At 29.9% G+C, this 21,355-nt stretch overlaps 3 protein-coding genes across 3 annotated transcripts; 1 reads left to right on the top strand and 2 right to left on the bottom strand.

Annotated features, from left to right (window-relative positions):
• Window positions 1-1,246: 1,246 nt before the first annotated feature.
• On the top strand, window positions 1,247-6,073 carry LOC122399483. The gene is made up of 10 exons (XM_043400185.1): window positions 1,247-1,761; window positions 1,826-2,075; window positions 2,171-3,776; window positions 4,227-4,487; window positions 4,554-4,701; window positions 4,770-4,943; window positions 5,017-5,284; window positions 5,363-5,515; window positions 5,592-5,734; window positions 5,806-6,073. Exons 1-10 carry the CDS (start codon window positions 1,541-1,543, stop codon window positions 6,071-6,073), a joined length of 3,492 nt encoding a protein of 1,163 aa, XP_043256120.1. The 5' UTR covers window positions 1,247-1,540.
• A 649-nt stretch (window positions 6,074-6,722) lies between these two features.
• LOC122399482 (uncharacterized protein PFB0765w-like) lies at window positions 6,723-13,834 on the bottom strand. Its single transcript, XM_043400182.1, has 21 exons — window positions 13,625-13,834; window positions 13,398-13,550; window positions 13,028-13,328; window positions 12,907-12,959; window positions 12,758-12,838; window positions 12,422-12,694; window positions 12,202-12,321; window positions 12,053-12,121; window positions 11,823-11,972; window positions 11,541-11,744; window positions 11,030-11,453; window positions 10,751-10,897; window positions 10,466-10,687; window positions 10,137-10,403; window positions 9,523-10,003; window positions 8,780-9,449; window positions 8,336-8,707; window positions 7,383-7,565; window positions 7,135-7,324; window positions 6,898-7,051; window positions 6,723-6,831 (listed from the first exon to the last, which is right to left on the bottom strand). The coding sequence occupies exons 1-21, from the start codon at window positions 13,832-13,834 to the stop codon at window positions 6,723-6,725; spliced, it is 4,833 nt and encodes a 1,610-aa protein (XP_043256117.1).
• Window positions 13,835-15,048: 1,214 nt separating this feature from the next.
• On the bottom strand, window positions 15,049-18,371 carry LOC122399529 (partitioning defective protein 6). Its single transcript, XM_043400272.1, has 5 exons — window positions 18,159-18,371; window positions 17,754-17,982; window positions 17,216-17,343; window positions 16,853-17,131; window positions 15,049-16,755 (listed from the first exon to the last, which is right to left on the bottom strand). Exons 1-5 carry the CDS (start codon window positions 18,216-18,218, stop codon window positions 16,447-16,449), a joined length of 1,005 nt encoding a protein of 334 aa, XP_043256207.1. The 5' UTR covers window positions 18,219-18,371; the 3' UTR covers window positions 15,049-16,446.
• Window positions 18,372-21,355: the final 2,984 nt, after the last annotated feature.

Genomic DNA, 21,355 nt, shown 5'->3' with positions numbered 1-21,355 from the left:
GACCAGTGTGGCCGACTGTGGCCAGATCAGGCATTAATTGAGTGCGTCGAAAATCGACATTAGTAACGACGAACTTCCTTAGCGTTTAACGGAATGGTGGGGAAAACCATTATTGACATATCTTACCTAAACGAACGTGAACGGGAAGCCTTTCCTTCTTGCTCTTGAATAGCCGAAGCCCGTTTTCGCGGCATACAATTAAGAAATCTCGACTACCCCGCCATTTTTACGTTTCGAGCTACGTATAACCAAAGTCACGAATAATTTTCTAATTGTTCTATTGTTTCAAATAATAATTCTTTCATTCTATAACAAAGAATGTTTATTTAATATTGAATTCAATTTGTATTTGTATCTTTTTTGCCTATGTAGGGAAATATATCATGATCAGTTTTATTGCATAAGTTGTTCCATAACAGAGATGTTCAGTCTCTGAATTGTTCAATATAAAAGTTGTTCAGTTTATTTGTTCAGTTTAGGTGTTGTTCCCAAATATGAGATTTTCTTGGTCTTTAAAAAGACCGGTTTGCCCCTTGGCCGCTGCTCGTGAACCATCTTCTTGGCCATCTTCGATTTTGATCGAATGTAAATCTTCAATTAAATTCTTCATCTCGATACGGTCCGTCTCGCTTGGTGGTTGAGGGATATCTACCCCGGGCCCGCCAGGGGGCATGGTTTTTATAGAACTTCTTGAAGCTAGCGCTGATTGGCTGAGAGTATTGGCGCTAGTTAATAGATATGATCAGTAATACAAAATAAAATTAAAGAATTATTATTTGAAATAATGAAATACTTAGCAAATAAATCGTTTGAAAATAATTTTCATAGTCTTATTTGATAAACTATTTTCAAACAATTTACTTCAGAAATTCAGAAATTCATTATCGAAAATATAATTTTTGGCCAGAAATATTTGCTTGAAATTTCATGCGTATGTTTAAAACGTTATAACTTTTGAACGGATTGGAGGATCTTAATGTTTCAAGTTGCAAACAACGCGTATTTTGATGGAGAATATGTAGAAATTATTTATATATAGCTATAAGTATTCCATTATTGAAATAGCTAGCCTGATGTTACATGTGGCCGTGCGGTAAGGTATGTCTGCTTTTCCCACCATTCCGTTAGACGCTAAGGAAGTTCGTCGTCACTATTGTCGATTTCGATGCACTCAATTATGCCTGATGTGACCACACTGGTCCCTGACAACATTCAAGGACCAATTTTACAACGGTCCAACGATATCAGCAACAGTGTGCGAGAGAAACAGAGAGATAATATATCCGCCATTTCGATAAATTGAACTACAACTTGATTATTTACTAATTACTCTTTTCGTACACCGAAATGGAGACGTATATAGATTTATGTATTTAGCTTGTGCTGTATTTCGTTTTAGGTTGTGCATGAAAACAAAATACACGTTTCTGAATTAAATTTTAAATAAATGTAAATTCGGCCGGTTTACGAATGTATCTAAAGTGTTCGTTTTGAGTTCAAAAAGGGACGAAGCGACTTTTGATATTGCGAAGAAGTTAAAATGAATTATAAAGTACCGGTTCGAACTTACGGAAGAAAAACTTATAAGGAAATAGTAGTTCCACTACAAAAATTGTATGTGGCTACTACAAATAATGTTGACGATGGTTTTGTTTCAATGAAAAAAGAATTAAGTGTATCTAAAAAGAGCGATGGTAACGATAATTCTGCATTTTATGATCCTTTTGAAACAACGTTCGATAAACTTGTGAAAGATACAGGGTATGAAGTTTTGTTACTATCTTTAGATACGTGTTCGGTTTGTGATTTGGCTTTCTGTTTATAGAGTACAATCACTTAAGACAAGTAATACTGAAACAAAATATACTAGTACAGATGACAGTGCTAATTCTAGTAGCGCTACATCCAATAAGATTGATTCTGAGCATTCGTTATACAATGATATTAAATTACCAAATGCTGACATTAAATTTATTTCAAAACGAAAGGTACGATGCAAAAAGCAAAAAATGCAAATCGAGAAAAAAACTGCGGTTAAAAAGGATAGATTAACGGTTCAAAATAATAAGTCTCGGGTGAGTTTTGTTGAATTATTAATGGAGCATAATTTTAATTGATTAATATCATAAGTTGAAAAAGTATTGTTAATGTTTGTATTTTTAAAAACCAGGTAAAGAAGTATAACACGCGCAAAAATTATAAATCAAGAAACGACAAGAAAATATCATCCGGTAATACAAACACTGATATTTTATGTTTGAATTCTGAGATTAGTACTCCTAAGTTCGAGGATCATTATAGTAACTATAGCAAAGTACCAAACAAACAATCCAATAGTAAATGTGCCTTTAGAGAAGATGAGAGAAATAAAAGTGTAAAAGTAATGTCATGTTATGTAATTTTGGATAAGTTGAAACCGTTTGAACAGAAGAATGAAATCGATCATGAAACCAATTCAGCAAAAGAAACGCAAATAAGTATAGTAGAAATTTACGATTCGTTAGAACATCCTGAAGTTATTAAAACAAGTATTAACGATATAAATCATAGTAACATAAATACAAAACATTGTTTTGTCAAAATAGATCAATTAGAAATGCCTTCGATCGAGAAGCCTCTTACTTTCAGGAAAAAGTATGACGATATGATCAGTAGTACACCTAGTGGTAAACCAGTAAGACCAACTAACTTAATTTCTTTGTCACCAATTTCTACTAAATATTCTGAAAAATTAAACGAGTCCGCAACATACACAGATAGCATTGTAACTTGTACAAGTAGTAAAGATAACTTAGTTTCTTTACAATTGCAAATAAATGCAGATTTGTGTGGGAAATCTGATGCATCGGAAGAGCATGTAATTAAGGAAAATAGTGAATTATCATTCACCTGTGTAACAAATATTGAGGAAGCTTCATTAGCTGCACTTGATACAAGTAATAATAATAATAATAAGCAAAGTGAACACACAATAGAAGTAACATCTGAGATTCTTGACTCGATGAAAAATAGTTTCACAACTGAAATGGAGGAAGATAATGTATTAAGGGTATCTTCTAAATTGATACAGGAACATGCAGTATTAGATACAGTAAAAAGAAAACATTTAAATTTTTCTATTGATATTAACAGATCACGTTCGTTATTTAGCGATACAGATGAAAGTATTCAAACTTCATTGTGTAATGTTAATACAGGAATTAATATAGTAAATGTATCTACCAGAAATTTAATATTACGTGAAACAAATAGAGAATTAAGTAACGAAACGTATTCGAATTCTGTTAAATTAAGCGAGAAATCAACTTCAAATATAAATAATAAAATAGACTTTGAAAGTAAGAATATAAATGATGATGACAAGTGTAACAATACAATGGAACCTTTTGTGGTTTTAAACCGGTTACAAGACCCTGTAAAAATTACACATAGAAGAAAACGATATTGTAAATGGGAGCTAGATTTAGTTGACATTTTAGAAGATGATACTCAATTTAAAGAAAATCAGATATATTCAAAAAGGATGAATGAAAGTAAACAATTAAGGTTGTCTAAGAAAACATTACAGCCTTCAGAAAATATAATAGAAACATTCATTAATGACACATCAATGAAAGTAGAGAAACCTATATATTTGAAACCAGGAAAATCATGGGCAAGATCTCTATCAATTTTGAATAATATACAAAATGAATCCAATTTAGATAGATTATCTATAGGCAAAGGTAAAAAATGGAGGGATATTGTTATAGATGTTTTAAATATGCAAAATCAAGGTAATTATGGGCTTTATTAAAGATTCTACTTTATGATAAATACACTATACATGAAAACAAATTTTTATTACTATATGCAGAAACATTTGAATACCATTTTAAAAAATTTTTGACGAAACAAAATTCTGTTTTAATATTTATTAACCTGAAATCTTAACATTTTATTATTTTTTTATATTAAAATACCTATATATGTATGTATAGACAGATACATGTATTTCCATTTTATTTTCTATATATTTTTAATTTTTTTGTGCTTACTATTTTCAAAAAAATTTGTTACAATAAGTATGTCTTTTTATTAAAAAAAAAAAAAGAAAACAATCAAACAAACAGAAAAATGGGAGAAATATAATATAAATGGGTAGGTTCTATAATTTGAACATAAGCGAACAAAACATATTCTTTATTAAAGATTGACCATATATACTGGAACTCTCATGTGTATAGGTATTATACAGAGTTGTGTTAGCAAAACTGTAAATGATAAAGAATTACGTGCAAGTAATGAAATAATTAGCAAAACTGAAGATGAATTGGCTACTAATAAAGGCAGAACCTGCGATTCTACTAACTTTGGACGTCTGTCAAGAAGAATATCAGTTCGTGTTGTTCCAATTAATAAAACTATAAAGTTCATAGAAGATGCTCCATTTCTTGAAGTTTATGGTATTGTTCCTGTAAAAAGTCAGAGGTTTACATTAATAAATGGTGAGTCATTTCGTATTTACGTATATATAACATTATTAAATATGACTATATATATATATTATACAGGTTCACAAAACTCTTCCAAGTGCAATCTTCAGAATAATGGTATTAGTGAAATTGCCGAGGACCATGTAGTTTTAACAGCAAAAGATGTCATTTTGGAAAGATGCTCGCAAAAAGATTATATACCATTTTCTACATATTTCTCAGATTCGTAAGTATACACATGTATCGTCGCATGAAATATTTTTAATATATAATAATATAATACTTATTTCTTAGATATTTGGAACATTGTCGGAAAATTGGGGAAGGCGTTTACGGCGAAGTTTTTCTTCATGAATACGAAGATGAGAAATCAGTTATAAAAATTATTCCCATAGAAGGCAATGAACATGTAAATGGAGAGCCGCAAAAGAAATTTCATGAGATATTGTCAGAAATCGTTGTTGCAATGTAATTAGAAACAATCATTCTAATATACAGGAGTATCAATTATAACGTAAATGTTAACAAAATACATTTTTAGGGAATTACATAATCTAAGATTTAACAAAAAATATAACACCGATGGATTTGTAGAAGTAAAAAATATTAAATGTCTCAGAGGAGAATACCCGAAAAAACTCGTGGAACTTTGGAATATTTATGACGAAGAAAAACGTTCGGAAAATGATTGTCCATCAATGTTTAATGACAATCAATTGTATATTATTTTAGAACTCGGCCATGGTGGTCAAGATTTAGAGGCATTCGTATTTGATACAGCAGAAGAAGCTTATATTCTGTTCATACAGGTTTTTCAATTCTTTTAACAACCATATTTATATTAACATTTATTAAATATATTAATTATATTTAATGGTGTTTGACAGGCTGCATTGGCATTGGCAGTCGCAGAAAAAGCTGTTGAATTTGAACACAGAGACTTGCATTGGGGTAATATATTAATATCTCCAACAACTGAATCTCATATAAGTTACAAATTAGGAAAAAAGAAGATTAAATTAATCAGTAAGGGTGTAAAAGTACGTTGAAACAATATACCGTTTCTTATTTTAATTTATTGTATAAATGATTTAGATGTTAAACATCTTGTTTTAGGTATCTATTATAGATTTCACACTTTCAAGAGTAACATACCAAGAATGTAGTATATTCAATGATCTTGCATCGGATCCCAGTCTTTTTATAGCTCAGGGTGAATATCAATTTGAAATATATCGTTTGATGAAAGATAAAATCAAGTGAGTACATTTATATACATGCAGTTTATACGTATTTAAAATTTCATAATTATTTTTGTAAATTATTTCAGAAATAATTGGCAGACATTTGAGCCCTACACAAATATTTTATGGTTGCATTACACTTTAGATAAAATGATCACAGCGGTTCGATACAGAAGAAGAAATTTAAAAAGTCATAAAAATGGTATAACGAAACTTAAAGAGTTGAAAAATAAAATTTTGATGTACAGTAGTGCCTTTGATTTTGTAACAAACTGTGATCAAATCGCCAGATTGATGTGCATTGACTCCGAGTCTGAACACGTATCTATTTCAAAGAAAGAAGTTATTGTATAATATAAAATTTTTAATTCGTATAGTTGTTTCATATAAATTTATTTATAATTTTACAGTCATATATGTTACTAAGAGATAATAAGTTTGAATGCAATATTATTTTGGTTATAATACAATTTCATTCCGAAAATATTAGCTTCACAGATTTATTTAGTTTTAAGAAACGATATATATATTTTTTAAATAGTTTCTAAATAAATTAAATTTTAGTTTACAAATAAATGTGTCCTTTTTTCAGAATTTAATAGATTAGTTTTTGTTTTTGAAAATGTTTTCTTACAGATTACAACTTCAATTACATAAACTCTAATGGAATAAATGTAACATAAAAAAATGTAAAATTAATTAAAAAAAGTATATAAAAATATATTATACTCGTTACAAAATTTATTCACGTAAAGAAACAAACAATTTCTTAAATGCCATCGATAAAATCTATTATACAAAAAATGTGTTTTGTTTAATAAAATTAGTCTGTGTGAATGTATCTTGAATATTCAGATGTACTGCTTAATTTGTGGTATGTGCAACATTGATTAATAAAATTCCATCTCTGTTGATCAAACTGCAATCATTAATGTTTGTTAATAAAATGTATGTACGCGTATACTATTTACAGAATATGGAGGATATCTGATTGGAATTAGAATTATGTTTGTAAAAATGATAAACTTACAGTACTATTATCTTTCACTGCATGTTTCTGTTTTTCATATTTGTTTTCAGATTCTGATGGTTTTCTTTCATCAGTAGAACATCTATGATATAAAATTGCTACACAATCCGCTTACGATCTAAATAAACTAATGAAATCTGTACATTACCTAAAATCTTGTTCTAAATTTAATGCGTAGTCCTGCATTTGTATATTTGGATATTTTTGAATTTGACTTGAAATTATAAACTGGCATTGACTTTGTAAGTATGAATTATTTTGTTCTTTCAAAATTGACGATGCGAATTTACTTGATGATTCCTCTTTGATATAAAAAATGTATATAAATTTAAACGTTCGAAAGGTAAACGATAAAATTAAAAATCAGTACGAGAATATCGTTTACCTTTTGCACATAAATTTTTATGCGAAGTTCCTAAGCTTTTCTCCGTTTTATTAATTTCTTTGAAAAATTCGCTTTTAATGTCATTCTCGTAAAAGCATCGATTTTCATCTTTCGTTCGAATTAAATTCGAGTTATTCATTATTATACATATTCGTTTATAAAGATCCGCCAGTTCATTCATGTTTAATGACTAAAAATATATCGTGGATTAATTATATTACTATAATATGAAAAATATCTTTACATACCTGTAACCAGTTTTCTGAATCGAATGCTCTGATGTTTATGATGTCTTCACTATTTATAATGTCTTCAAATCGTTTTTGCAGTGTCTCAACACTTTCTTTGTGCCTTTCACAAAGTGCATTTAAACTGCTATCGTAGTTTCTTTTCATTAGTGTTAACTTACCTTGATATTCTTCTATTTGAGACTATACGACAATTTTGTCAGTATTAAATAAAGGAATTTATTATATAGGGTGTTCGGCCATTGGGAAATATTTTAATGGGAGATTCTAGGGGCCAAAATAAGACGAAAATCAAGAATACCAATTTGTTGGTTGAGGCTTCGTTAAAAAGTTATTAACTTTTAAAGTTTCGGCTGTAGAACGGCAATTTGTCCACTTACTCGAATTTTTTTCTCGAAAGTGCGTAGAAATTCGGGGGTATGTGTATCCACCAAAAGTGATTGCAATTGACCCCCGCAACTGAAAATAATTTTTTTAGAACGATTTGAAATTTTTCAATTTCGTCGAAAAATTTCACACCTACTCGAATTTTTTTCTCGAAAGTGCGTAGAAATTCGGGGGTATGTGTATCCACCAAAAGTGATTGCAATTGACCCCCCGCAACTGAAAATAATTTTTTTAGAACGATTTGAAATTTTTCAATTTCGCCGAAAAATTTCACACCTATTCGAATTCATGCACACGCGTGGTAGTGGTTCTCACTCACAAAACTGTATGGCTTTCGATACGTCAGTAAGTAGAGTTTCTTATGCTTAGTGAGAACCACTATTCACGCGCACATAGCTGTTCACAGATTGCCGTTCTACAGGCGGAACTTTAAACGTTAATAACTTTTTAACGAAGCCTCGATCAACAAATTGGTATTCTTGATTTTCGTCTTATTTTGGCTCCTAGAATCTCCCATTAAAATTTTTCCTAATATATAATATTATACATGTATAAGTAATAACTACTTTAAGTTCAACATGAAGATCAACTTTTTCTTGTGCTAAGCAGCTCAGAGCATCCTTAAGATTACTTATTTCAGAATCTCTAATTTCCAGTTCGTTTAATAACTTTTCAATTTCATTTCGATTTTCATCAGTTCCATTTTCTAAGCGATTTATTTTGTACTTCATCTCTGGACTGTGATTTTCTGAAGAATGCAATTGTTTAGATATTACATAATTGTCTTTTAATATTTCATTTTCTGTATTTGTATTGCACAAGTGTTGCGGATTTTGAACGTTTTCTATCTCATTTTCTCTTTTTGCATGCCCGCATTCCGGCTTCAAGTCGTCATTTATATTATGCAATGCAAATTCCATTCTTTTATTTTGATACATCTACGAATAAAACAAATACGTTAATAATTAATAATAAACTATAAGCGTTATGTAAAATACTATTTTATTAACTGTGTATTTATCATTCTGTTTTTCATTAGATGGACGATTTGATAAATCTTTTGCAGGATGAAATTGTTTGTTAAGCATCAATAATCTTTCATATAGATTATTAGAAATTGTGTATAATTTGTTTCTTAATTTTTCTTCAAACAATTCACTGCCGAGTTTAATTGACCATTCAGCATTTTCATTTTTCAAATATTCCGTATTCTTTTTTAAATTCTCGTTCTCATACAACAATGCGTTTAAATTATTATCAAGTTGCTTATTCTTATTTTGATCATTGGCATGTTGTGCTTTCAAGTTATTAAGCTCTGCTTTCAATTTTCTTTCATTTTTATCTAATTTTGCAAGTTCTTCTTGCAATAAATATATGATATCAATTTTATCATTTTGTTCTGTTAAAGATAAAATTGTTTGGTTTGTGTCTGCAAGTTTACTCTCAGTGTTTTTTAATTTTGTATTTAACATTCTATTTTCGTCTTTTAGTTTTGTAATTTCGTAACGTTTTTCTTCCATTCCGTTTTTGTGTTCGGTAATTTTCTGTGATAAAGTGTTCTCATTTTCATTAACTTTATTTTTTAAGTTTGTTAGAATTTCATCCTTCTGAGAAAGTATCTCATTTACTTGTATAACTTTCTTTTTCAATTCGTTATTTTCAAAGTCTAGATCAATCAATCTGCAATAATAATAATATACATTAGCAACTGAAAATAATATTAAATATCGATTAAAAATGAAAATCATATTACCTCTTCTTCATTTCTATATTCTTGTCTTCCATAATTGTTCTCGAATTTTGAGCTTCTATTAGATCTCGATGCTGCTGTGACAAAATTTTGAATTCTGTATTTTTAATTTCCAATTGTTTTTTATACTGTAGACAGTCTTTTAATAATTTATTTTTATCATTATCAAAAGTTTTTTTCTGTTTTCTAAGCGCATTGCAATCTTTCTCGCATACGGACAATTCGTTTCTAATTATTTGAAGCTGTTCTTCTAATTTCGAGATAAATGCTTTCTTTGCATTAAGTTCCGCAGCTACATTCGATAATTCTTCTTTTATTGCAGCACTCTGTTTGGATTCCTCTTGATTTAGACAATCACCTTCCCCTTTCTGTGTTAAATGCGCCATTTCTTCCTTCAGTTGAGAAATTTCTAAATCCTTTTTCTGTAGTTGTTTTTGTTGCTTTTCGATTTCCTCAACTACTTGCAGACGCTGATCGCCAGCACCTTGATAATAACGTTTCTAAATATTAAGTTATAATTTGTGCCAGGGGAAAGAAACTGTTGCTTTTATGTATTGTTATAATAATTACACAAGTATAATAGAATATAACATAACAAAAATATCGAAAAGTTATACCTTGAAGGGCTACATTTATTCTATCAATGCAAGATTTGAGATGTATTTCAAAAGCTTGATTTATCTGCTTATCAGACATACTTTGGCTTTCTACATATACTACTTCATTTAATAGTTGATAAAGAATTGTTTCAATAAATTCATTTATCTTAATTTGTATTTGAAACAAATTATTGGGTAATTGTTTATTGTAAGATTTATATTTCTTATGTTCCTCTTTATGCTGATTGTATAATTCAGCAATTCGTTGTTTTCTCATTGAAATATCTAATGAAATCATTAGCATATGGAAATTAATGTAAATTCATTAAAGTGCAAATTAATAATACCTTGAGAAGTGTTAATAGCTGATTCTGTATTTCTAAGCACTTCATAAAAATTGTAAATTTGTTTAATCATCAAAGGACGTTCAATTTCTATGTATACTTGTAACTTTTGAATAAGCGAATGGATTTTAATTAGAGAATATGAAATATATTCAATGATCTCTTTCTCCACTTCATCTATATTACTTTTCTTATTCAACTTGATAACATAATTGTGATATTCCTATTAAATAAAACTTGCGATTATTTATTTTACAGTGAAATATAAAATTAATTAAAATATTAGATTCTTAAGTAGACAAAAATTTACATTATCAATTACTTCATTCGATAAATGTTCACTATTATCAGAATTAGAGATATCTTCAATTTCTGATTTGCTTGCATCATTTTTATTTCCTCTTACATTCAATAAAATTATATTGTCCTTTCCACCTAAGTAATATTAAATATTTATTAATATTATTGTATAAACTTCTCAAAAGTCAATAACATCAATTTCCCCTACTTAAATTCTAAGAAACTTATATATGGTTTAAAAAAATAAGGTTTAGGGACTAATTTTACTTGTATTTTCTTTCGAATTTGTTTCAGATTCACAGTAAAAGCCATCAAATATTATATTCTTCAAATTTTTACTTAAGCAAGCTTGCTGTTTATCATTTTTTACATAATGCTTTAAATCTTCTATTTGTTGTAAAAGATTCTGACGTTCTATTTTATAACTTTGAAATCTTGTCATTAGGACATTTATATTGTACAGTACAGTATTTGCTTCCTCATTAATGTCCAAGTCACATTTCGTACAAATACACACATCTTCAAATGATCCATGGAATTCTTCCAGATTGTTTAGAGCATGCTTTAAATTATTGACAAAATCACTGATTTCTTGTTTCATAGAAATTAATTGCTCTTCATATTGAGAAATTTTAATAGTCTTATCATGAATATTAGCTTTTAAATTCTCTAATATGGTTTTTGTCTTCACCTAATTATTAATCAAAACATAAAGCATAATAATTAAATAGTAATATATTTGCACTATCAGCATACATGGTAATGTGATGTAATATACCTGTTCATCATGTGTAATTGACGTTTCTCTAATTAATATTAGTAATCGCTTTATCTCTTCTTCTTGATCTGCCAGAATGCGGCTCTGTTCATAATTTTGTTTTTTAAGCTCATCATTTTCTCGTAAGACATTTTTTAATCGTTCTAACGCCAAATCATAATTCTCAGCTTGTTCAGTTAGTCGATTCATTTCTTGTAGTTTCTTCTATGGTATAAAATGAATAAATAAAATTGCATTATTTGAAAATAAATATTATGGTATTAAATATATGTAATTACTAACTAAAAGTGAATCTTTTTCTAATCGTAATATCGTCACTTCTTTAACATATGGCCTGAGCTTTTCAATTTCTTGTGACTGCAAGTAATAACTTTCACACTTCTTATTTAAGTCTTGCTTGAGTTGATCAACTAAATATTTACAACCATAAAACTGAAAGAGAGGGTTCAAAGAAATTCTGATAAATTAGATTTAGAGAAAATCAAGTAAAATTTCAAATATATGTACATTACTTTTGCTTTTAAATCTTCTACTTCGCAATTACGTTGGTGCTCTAACTTCTTCAGCTTATCATGTAGTATCTATGTAATAATCATTAGGCATCAATTATCTGCAATACTTTCATAAAATGTCACCATTTTACATTAGATCTTAAAGTTACATTCTGTGTACTTGCTTTAACATTATCTTGTTGACCGTTTATACAATCTTCCTTTTCCTTCAATAAAGTCTCTAAGTTCTTATTTATATCTCGTATCTCCTCTAATTCAGCATCCCTTACCTTTAAATATGATACTGAATATATAGCATCACAGAAACGATAAAATATAACTATGACTATTACGTAAATAAATCATTCATTAATAGAATATGTTTCATACACAAAGTTCATTCTTCAAAACAATAATTTCGGAATCTTTTTGAATGATAATCCCTTTATGATTACTACCATGTATGTTAAAGTTAGATTCTGTTTCTATGTCGCTACTAGACTCTGATGGAGTTTCAATATCTTGTAAACTCTCGCTACAAGATGCATCGCATTCAAAGCTCTGTTCCTTTTGATTATTTGTCTCCAAACTGCTTTTGTCGGATTCTTCCGCACTGTTATCTTCGTCGCTAGACTTATATACGAATGATGTTTGAGACACTACCTATATAATAACATTTACATAAGCATCTTATTTAAATAGTAAAATGCACAAATATATTCATACAGATGTAGTCGTTATTCTATTTAAATATGTGTCGGTTTGACCATCAAACTGTACTCCAACATCATGCATTTCTTGTTCCACCTGCAATAAAAATTCATCTATATAATATTACAATAATATTAGAAGATATATTTATGTAGTTTACCTACCTGTAAAGCTATATCAATGTACTCTATGCAGCTTGATGGGTTTTTACTGTAATCTATAAAAATCAAAAGTCAAATTAAAATTGAGGATATTGTTAAGATTGTAAATATTTTTTTACTGTACCTCCGGTAGGGGATGCTTTAAGAGTAGATCTAATTGATGGCACTAAGGCGACATTATTTGAGGATGGATTTATGTTAAATGCAGTTACAGCATAAGAGTATAATTGACTGGTCTGATTTGTAATAGTTGATTTATCTTTCTTAAGAAGTTGAAAATGCTTTTCAGAAGGCATACGAACAGACAAATATGAATTTGAATTAATCACAGGAATAGATTTAGTAACATTGGCAAATGCATCTTTTAAAAGTGTTCCCATTATATGATCGCTCTGCAATGATTCCTTCATTTTCTGATAACGATCCTATGAAAAACAATATAAAATTATTAAATAGCTGTTAAAATGGTTAAATGTATTTATAAAGTTACTCACTAAATGTTGTAGTTGTTCTTCCTGTTTTGGAGTAAGTCTAAGACTTTTATAGTTTTGCAATTCTCGTTTAACCGCCCGGAGTTCATTTTGTGTTTGCGAATTGAATTGAATTATATTATCAATCACTACGTTGAATGGTACTATTTTTCCTACCTGTGATAACAAAATTACAGACATGTAAGTTTCTAAGCTAGTATGGATAATTATGTGTTTAATCGAGTACATACTAGTGAATCATGTTCACTAAGTTCGCGAAAATAGCGAGAATTTTCCAAAGAATTTGGACTCCAGGCTCTAATATCTGAACAAGAATCATGCAATTTTAATCGACCTTCTAGTCGTTTTCTTGGCAAAACGTAGTCACCATATATCAATGGTGTTCCAGTGTTCGGTCTCCCAGCTAAGAAAATTCGAGGACCATGTTCTGCATAAGACATATTGGTTGCTTGTATTTATATTCAGTATCAATTTATATTTATTATCATTTGTATTTATATTTAGTGCCAATTCTGTTCAGTCTATAACTCTTTTAATTGAAAGAGTTTAACATTTTTTTTTTTTAAATATAATTTACAAAACAAATCATATTATTCATTTAGTTGTTTCTATTTGTATACTATGGTAACCATCAGAAAACAATGATTAATTTTAAGAATTACATAAAAGGTGACTAATAAAACTAAATTGTTTATAGAATAAAATATTTTATTTTATAAGCTGCCATTAAAAAGAGTTATACTATTACAAATAAGTAATGTATTTTGTAATGTTTGGTTTATACCAGTGTTACAAAATACAATAGTAGTATAAACTTCGTTAATTTAATATACCTTGAAATACAGCACAGTAACTATATTTCAATTGATAACTCACGAATATAACACAATTATTTACTAATATATAAATATTTTATTTAAGTACAAAATGCTACCGATTTATAATATTGGAGTACATCTTCTTCCCAGAGAACAAGTATAATTTTGTAATTAGAAAATTCCAATTACAAAATCATATATCGATTCATTGCATAATTTTTTAAAATATATTTTTTTTATACCCTTCATTTACAGGAATTCTGGTTTTTGTAATGCTTTATGAGATAAATATCGTTATTACAAAATACTTTGTTTCATTTCTTTATGTATTTCATTTATATTTGGAATAATTAACATGAAATAAAATCTATAATATTGGAAATTATTACAGAAAAATGAAAACGTATTTTTCTAGTTTGGCAATTAAAATATTGTAAGATGGAAGTCAATTTATACTTGTATTATAATAAGATTCTTATCTTTTTGTTTATGTACATTATATCTTTGCCAGTTTATGAAGAAAATATGATTAAAGATGTATGAAAATGTTTTAATGTATAACTATAAAGGCTTCATACGTTTCTTTTTAAAATAATAATACATACGAGCGAGACATTGTGTATTTTTTTTTTTTTTTTGCACTACAAAAATACTATATAAATGGAATGCGATATACTTTATCACAATCCAGTTTTATAATCATAGACGAAACTATGAAGGCACAAATATGTAATGAAAATATTTTACATCTATATAAATACGTTTCTTATCCTTTAAAATTCCTCTTACACCTAAAATTTGTAAAGTACATTATACTTTAATATCTAGTGCTCAATTAGACAACAAATAACATTTATAAAAATGGAATTAAAATTCAAAAACTTCAACACTCTAAACATGCAGTGGAATAAACAGAATACATACACGAATAGACGTGTCAGAATGCATTATAATAGAATAATTCCTATTTTGCATCTTTGCAAAAAATATTTGGAATGATGTAAACATAAGGCCACTCATTTTCTTTTTTACTCTTGTTTGATTAAAAATGAAATGTTTGTATTAGCATTTCACCTTCTTACATTCTTATCATTATTATTATTATATACATTTCCATTATTGAACGGGGGCCTCTATTTATAACGATAAATTAAGTTATTGAATTTCATTATTTGCATTATATACACAAAAAATTCATCAAAATCGATTAAAAAATGAATACATTATGAAGCGATGAATAAAATCCTAATGAAAGTAATGATAAATCATGTTTCAATTTATGTATTAATATGTAAAACTGTAAAACATGATCATTATAAAGATAGGAAATCCTTACATTTGAAATCGTATCTTTTTCCACAGGGCATTTCATTCTTATTAAGTACACTTTAGGTTTCAAATATTAAGTACTAAGAAATATTGTTTTAATACTTCAAAAACATTGCTGCCTTCCAATAATACTTTTATGCACAGTCAATATTCATATCACTATCTTTATACATATACGCACATACACACTTTGTTCAAACAGTTCACATAAAAAGATTAAAGAGGAATTTTTGTCTATATTAAAAGATTTTTCATCCAAATAAACAGAAAATATTACGTGAACAATATGAAACAAAGTATTAATGCGCAGTTTTAATTCTATCTTTTTTATAAATTGTATCCATGTCTTTTGTCTTGTATGTTTAGTAGTATTTTTTTATGTTTCAAACCAATTTAACAGTCTAATACTTTTTACTGTAAAAATCATTGAAACAAAGACTACGAATCTTTGAACAAGTACAAACTCCGAAAAATAGTAGCTTTTTAATGAAATTATTTTATCTAAGAAGTATTTTCAGTATATTTCTCAATATGTTCTAATTTTGAAAGCTGTTTTCCGTTTTGAATGTTTAAATTTGAAGTGAATACTAACGGAGTAAGTTTGATCCATAGTATTAAATAGTGGTTCCAATGTGATTATGTTAAAAGGCACTAGTGTAAATCTTCTGTAAAAATATAACTTCGACATAAATAGCATATTTTTGTTCCGTGTCATAAGCTAAATTATAATTAGATTCATAAAATGATTACCACATGACTCTGTAATGCTTCATCTGCTCCACTAATTCAGCTTCTTATTGTCATGCTATATTTTCATACCTATTCCTAAATGTCTCCTTTTTGTAGATGAATATCCAATTGTATTCAATTGAGCATGGTAAATTGAAATCTCTGTTATATGCCATTTATAAGTGTAGAACGCCTTGATCGTGACTAAAATGGTTTTGATGGTGGTGATGGTGATGGTAGTGATGATGTTGAGAAGTAGAAGTTGCTGCATCATCTTGCAGTGTTACACCAGTTAAATCTACAATTTCGTCTGCATCTTCATCACTGCCGGTTGCTGCACTTTGCGTAGATTGATGACTTCCAGAAGACAATTGACTATTTCGTGAGAATGATCCACGTCTTGGAGCGGTTAATGCCGCTCGTTGATTTGCAGGTTTTACTGTGATTATTAGGTTTGAAGAATTCGCGATCATCATGTCTGTGACCTATTACATTAAATATGTAAGTAAAGTTATAAAAATGTTACGATAAACTTTGGTTTAACCTTGGCTAGAGAGTTACAAAATTAATGATTACACTTACCTGATCAAGAGTTTTTCCAGCCACCTCTATACCGTTTACTTCAAGGACTTCGTCGTTTACTGCTAGAAGACCTGTACTTTCGGCTAAGCCACCTGGTACCAATCTACTGATAAACACACCCGGAACTTTTTCGATACCACCTCCTGCAGAAGGTGGCAGAATTCGAAAACTTTCCCCATCTTTAATGTAAAATCCTAATGGTTTATCAGAACCATGTTTCAACAGACGTACACGACGGCAAGTTTCTGGTAATATATCTACATCAATTATTGCAGATACCTGTTATCGTAAAATAAAATTTACATAGTAAATATATTTTGCATTAAAGTTTATATAAGTTGAAGTTACATAGGTAAGACATACCTGCCTAAAATCGTGTGGGTTAGATATAGCCAATGATTTTGGTTTTCCAGGTGTGCCACCAAGAATACTCGATATTAGATTTTTTGGTTTCATCGTTCCATATCCATTTATGTCTTCCAATCCATCCCCTATTATATAAAATAACTAAATTTGATGTGCAATAATGTGAATATCTTAGCAACATGTTATTAACAAATTGCAGTCCATTAATGATATTCGATCATTGTGCTTATACTCATGATGTGTTTTATCAATATCATTGAACGACAGTGCAAAATTTACACCTAACCGTCAGGCATTTAATTAATACCTGACCTTAAACAAAGTACTACATTATTTACAACATGAATTGGCTTAATCTGCAGATGGACCACAATGTGTTAAAAAACATTTGTATTAATAAATGTTATCGCATATGAAAACAGAAGAAAATGATATATATGTATATATATATATATATATTATATATATGTATATCATACATATTCATGTCATTTGTATTTGTACCTCATAATTACTTATTGAAGAATCATCTTACCCTTTCTTTGTATAAAAATTCTAAGAAGTGGTTTAGCAGCAAGCAAGGCTCTTGCCAAGTTGTTGTCATTATTAATGGGTAATAAATCACCATCATTTGGATCTGTATACCAAATAAGAAAACTCAAATCTGGACCTATGTCATGTCGTTCGGCCAATAATTTTCTAAAATCCTCGTAACTAATGGCTTCATTACGGTTGATTGAAAATCTTATAATGTCAGCATCAAACTGATACAAAAAAAAAAAATAAATAATTAAAGTCATTCGTAGGTAGAAGCGTTAAATAAAACAAAGTGGTGGAATATAAATATCTGAGAATATCGTAGCAAGAAACGATCAGTTTCTCTTTATTTGACAATGAAAAGGCAAAGTGGTAATATTAAAGCGATTAGAAAGTAGCTTACTTTACTTTTCACCGCGACAATACTGCTGTCAACTTGATGGTGAAGTTTGCTCTTAGACATGATTTTTAATTCTGTGGTAAAACTAGAAAGCAACGACGCCAAAATGATTACGCACCGTTCGACCAGCAATAATTTTTACTATCTCAAATCTGAAACGACTCACGGTGAACGAATGACTGGGACCACAGAATAATGATAGATACAGAAGTTTCACTCGACGCCATTGTCAGTTTTACGGTCTTCTCCTACTCTCATACGCAGCGGGGATTTCAACATATTACTTTCGCATTTAAATTCCGTTTTTATCGTTTAATTTTCATAATTAATAGCGAGAAGATGACGAATTATTGCGCAGTGAATTGTTGTCGTAATAGAAATGATTTACTATGAATTTCAGTATTCCGTTTTTCAAAGAACCCTGTATGGAATTAATTGCTAAAATTAACCACTATTGATCTTTACTATTAGCGTTACAGAATAATGCAATTTATTTGATATACTTTAAATTAATAAAAAATTTGTAATATGTAATTTAAATTATGTTTATATCAAGAATAAGAACATTATAATCTTGGTATAGATAATATTTATAAATATTTTTTTATTTAGATATTGGACATATACGTATAGTCTATTCACTATTGATTTACAGATTCGTAAAAATAATTACATTCAGTTTAACAACATAACATGCATTTAAAATTGTAGATTCGATCAATGGAAATAGATACTATGAAATTATAGAATTCTCTGGTAGTTATCGGTATTCTAGTCTCTGGGTAAAGGAATACAGTGGCGTATGCACTGGAGGTTTTGAGGGCCAGAATAGTTTCCTCCCATCTATAACTTTTAATCAAATATGTAAAAATATATGAAACATAAAGCAGCATTATTTTAGTTACAGTTAACAGTTGTACCACAGATGAGGTATGCGAATAGACTTTACACCTTATGGACTTTTGTGGCCTAAACTGACTGTCATACCGACCTAAATATTAAGAGGCGATTTTAGCGCCCTCTTCTCATGGATGGCGGTTAGTTGAGAAACTATTTACTGAATTGGTATGGTAGGCAAACAGCCTGTAGTTCTTTGTTTAGTTAAAGTTCCAAATAATTTGTATTAATTGTATAGTTCCATTTAGCGTTACGAATGATGAAAGCTTTTCGCGTTTGTTTTTCCAGATTCTTATTTTGAGGATCAAGCTCTAGAGTCCCATTACCATCTACGTGTCACTCGCAACGTTACCAACAGATTCAGAAATTAATTTTAATCCCTTCCATAGTCAACTCACATGGATTTACGCAACACTACAGCTGTTTGCCTATCAATACTAATTCAGTAAATAGTTTCTCAACTGACGAGGACGCTAAAATCACCTCCGAATTTTTTCCAAAAATTAACAAGATACATTCTTCCAAAGTGGAACGAAATGTTGAAAAGATGATGCATCAAATTATAAGGGGATCCGCGTAGGAAGGCTTTAATCTTCGTAATGGTTTTAATGAGTCGATGATCAACAATGACTAACTTATGGTCACTGATGGTCAACAGCGAGGTCGACATCAAGGTCAGCGGTCCAGTGAAGATCCAGAAATGGTCAAGAGGTGGGATCAATCGAAATAGTTACTTTGTAGACAAGACAGTCTTATCTATTAACTTTAACTTTAGCTCTGATTGGTCTCCCCACCCTTTCATCACCTTAGACAGATAAGCAGGATCACTGCGAAGCATTCTTCAGTCGCGTCGCGAATTCGGGAGTGGGCAAATAGCCTGAAGTGAACCGGGGACCGCTGCTGACCACTACTGGGCAACGCTGACCACTACTGACCAATACTGACCACTACTGACCAGTTCTGGCTAGCGCTCCTGCCACTACTGACCACTACTGACCACTGCTGACCAGTGCCGGACGGTGATGACCAACGGTAAGAACTGTTTAAAAATTCTCTCCCCTCTTCTATTCTATCGTTTGATACCAATTTCGCTTGAATAAACTGATTTTGCGTTGCTTGCCCAACCGACGTTGCTATAATATGAATATTTCTTACTTTACAGCTGGCCCAGTGGTAACTATCCTATGTACTGACAACAAGTAGTAAGTCCACTCCACTTATTTATATTTTATTATTTTTATTTGTTTGCTTGATGCGAATTCAACTTTATTTATCTATCTGATTTTATTTGGTTATTATGAATGTTCCTTTTCTTTATTTCTACTTTTACATTTGTTGATATAATAATGTAATATTGTTTTCAATCATATACTGTATTTGTTTCTATACAATCTCGTGAATATTCATTTTTACGTTCTTGCTCGAATTCTCGTAATATTCTACGGAGGTACTTCGTTTGATCCCTCCATTTCGTTTGATTGTTTGGTGCTGATTCAACTTGGTGTCTCGATCCATGTTTCTTTCATCGATTCTTCCATTTCGTTTGATTGTTTGCTGTTGATTCAACTTGGTGTCTCGATCCATGTTTCTTTCATTATTACGAATATTCGTTTTGATACGTACAACATTGTGTCGATGCATGGCACCGATTAATATAAGATTTTTATTTTTACGGTTCAGCTTAAATTCTTGTAATATTTTGCTAATACACTCTGTTCAATTCCCTTTAGTCAGGGTGATAGATCATTTTTAAGTGTATATTAAAATTCTTACCATATCTCACTAATATAAATATTAGTTTTGATTTCAGTTTACATTTGGATTAATCGCAAGGACATCGAGGGAGGACGCCACAACCGTCGAAGGACTTTTAATTCCAAGTCGATTAGTCTTAAGCTTCGTCGCGAATCTTAAAATTAACGTCGAAGATTTCTTTATTATTACGTATCACCGCGCTCTACCAAGCAATTATTAAAAACATGTAGCTTCTTCTCTCGTTATCTCGTTTCTTGCTTCGGTCACCGCTGTTTCATCGCTTGAAACATGTGATCGGCCGTGTATCTGGCCCGAAAGATCTAATCGGCTTCCCTTGGTAGCTAGATCCAGGGAAAATGGTACTCTGCTGGAAGGTGTGGAGTTTCCGTATCCTGCGGAAACGCATACCTTCCAGCGGAAGTCGACACTGAAACAGAGGTACTCTCTCTTTGTCAGACAACTTGAGTCGGGTCCTTCGGGCTCCCGGCGGGTTGCGTTGGAGCAATGGAGACCTTAGATTCGGAGTCGCAGCCGTCCGTTATCCTGTA

Source organism: Colletes gigas, unplaced genomic scaffold (genome assembly GCF_013123115.1).
Source record: "Colletes gigas isolate AHSC1104 unplaced genomic scaffold, ASM1312311v1 Colletes_gigas_Sc00013, whole genome shotgun sequence".
In the NCBI taxonomy this organism is placed as follows: domain Eukaryota; kingdom Metazoa; phylum Arthropoda; class Insecta; order Hymenoptera; family Colletidae; genus Colletes; species Colletes gigas.
The sequence above is the reverse complement of the archived record's forward strand: the minus strand, read 5'-3'. Positions and strand labels throughout refer to the sequence as shown.

Bases quoted from the DNA above. Each gene is read 5' to 3' on its own strand.
- LOC122399483 (XM_043400185.1), top strand. From the start codon at position 1,541: ATGAATTATAAAGTACCGGTTCGAACTTACGGAAGAAAAACTTATAAG. The intron at 4,488-4,553 runs GTGAGTCATTTC...TATATTATACAG, and splicing joins GAGGTTTACATTAATAAATG to GTTCACAAAACTCTTCCAAG. The intron at 5,285-5,362 runs GTTTTTCAATTC...GGTGTTTGACAG, and splicing joins CTTATATTCTGTTCATACAG to GCTGCATTGGCATTGGCAGT.
- LOC122399482 (XM_043400182.1), bottom strand. From the start codon at position 13,834: ATGTCTTATGCAGAACATGGTCCTCGAATTTTCTTAGCTGGGAGACCG. The intron at 13,329-13,397 runs GTGAGTAACTTT...TGTTTTTCATAG, and splicing joins AAGAACAACTACAACATTTA to GATCGTTATCAGAAAATGAA. The intron at 6,832-6,897 runs GTAATGTACAGA...TTTATATCATAG, and splicing joins AATTTAGAACAAGATTTTAG to ATGTTCTACTGATGAAAGAA.
- LOC122399529 (XM_043400272.1), bottom strand. From the start codon at position 18,218: ATGTCTAAGAGCAAACTTCACCATCAAGTTGACAGCAGTATTGTCGCG. The intron at 17,983-18,158 runs GTAAGCTACTTT...TTTTTGTATCAG, and splicing joins TTGTCGCGGTGAAAAGTAAA to TTTGATGCTGACATTATAAG. The intron at 17,132-17,215 runs GTATGTCTTACC...TTACGATAACAG, and splicing joins ACCCACACGATTTTAGGCAG to GTATCTGCAATAATTGATGT.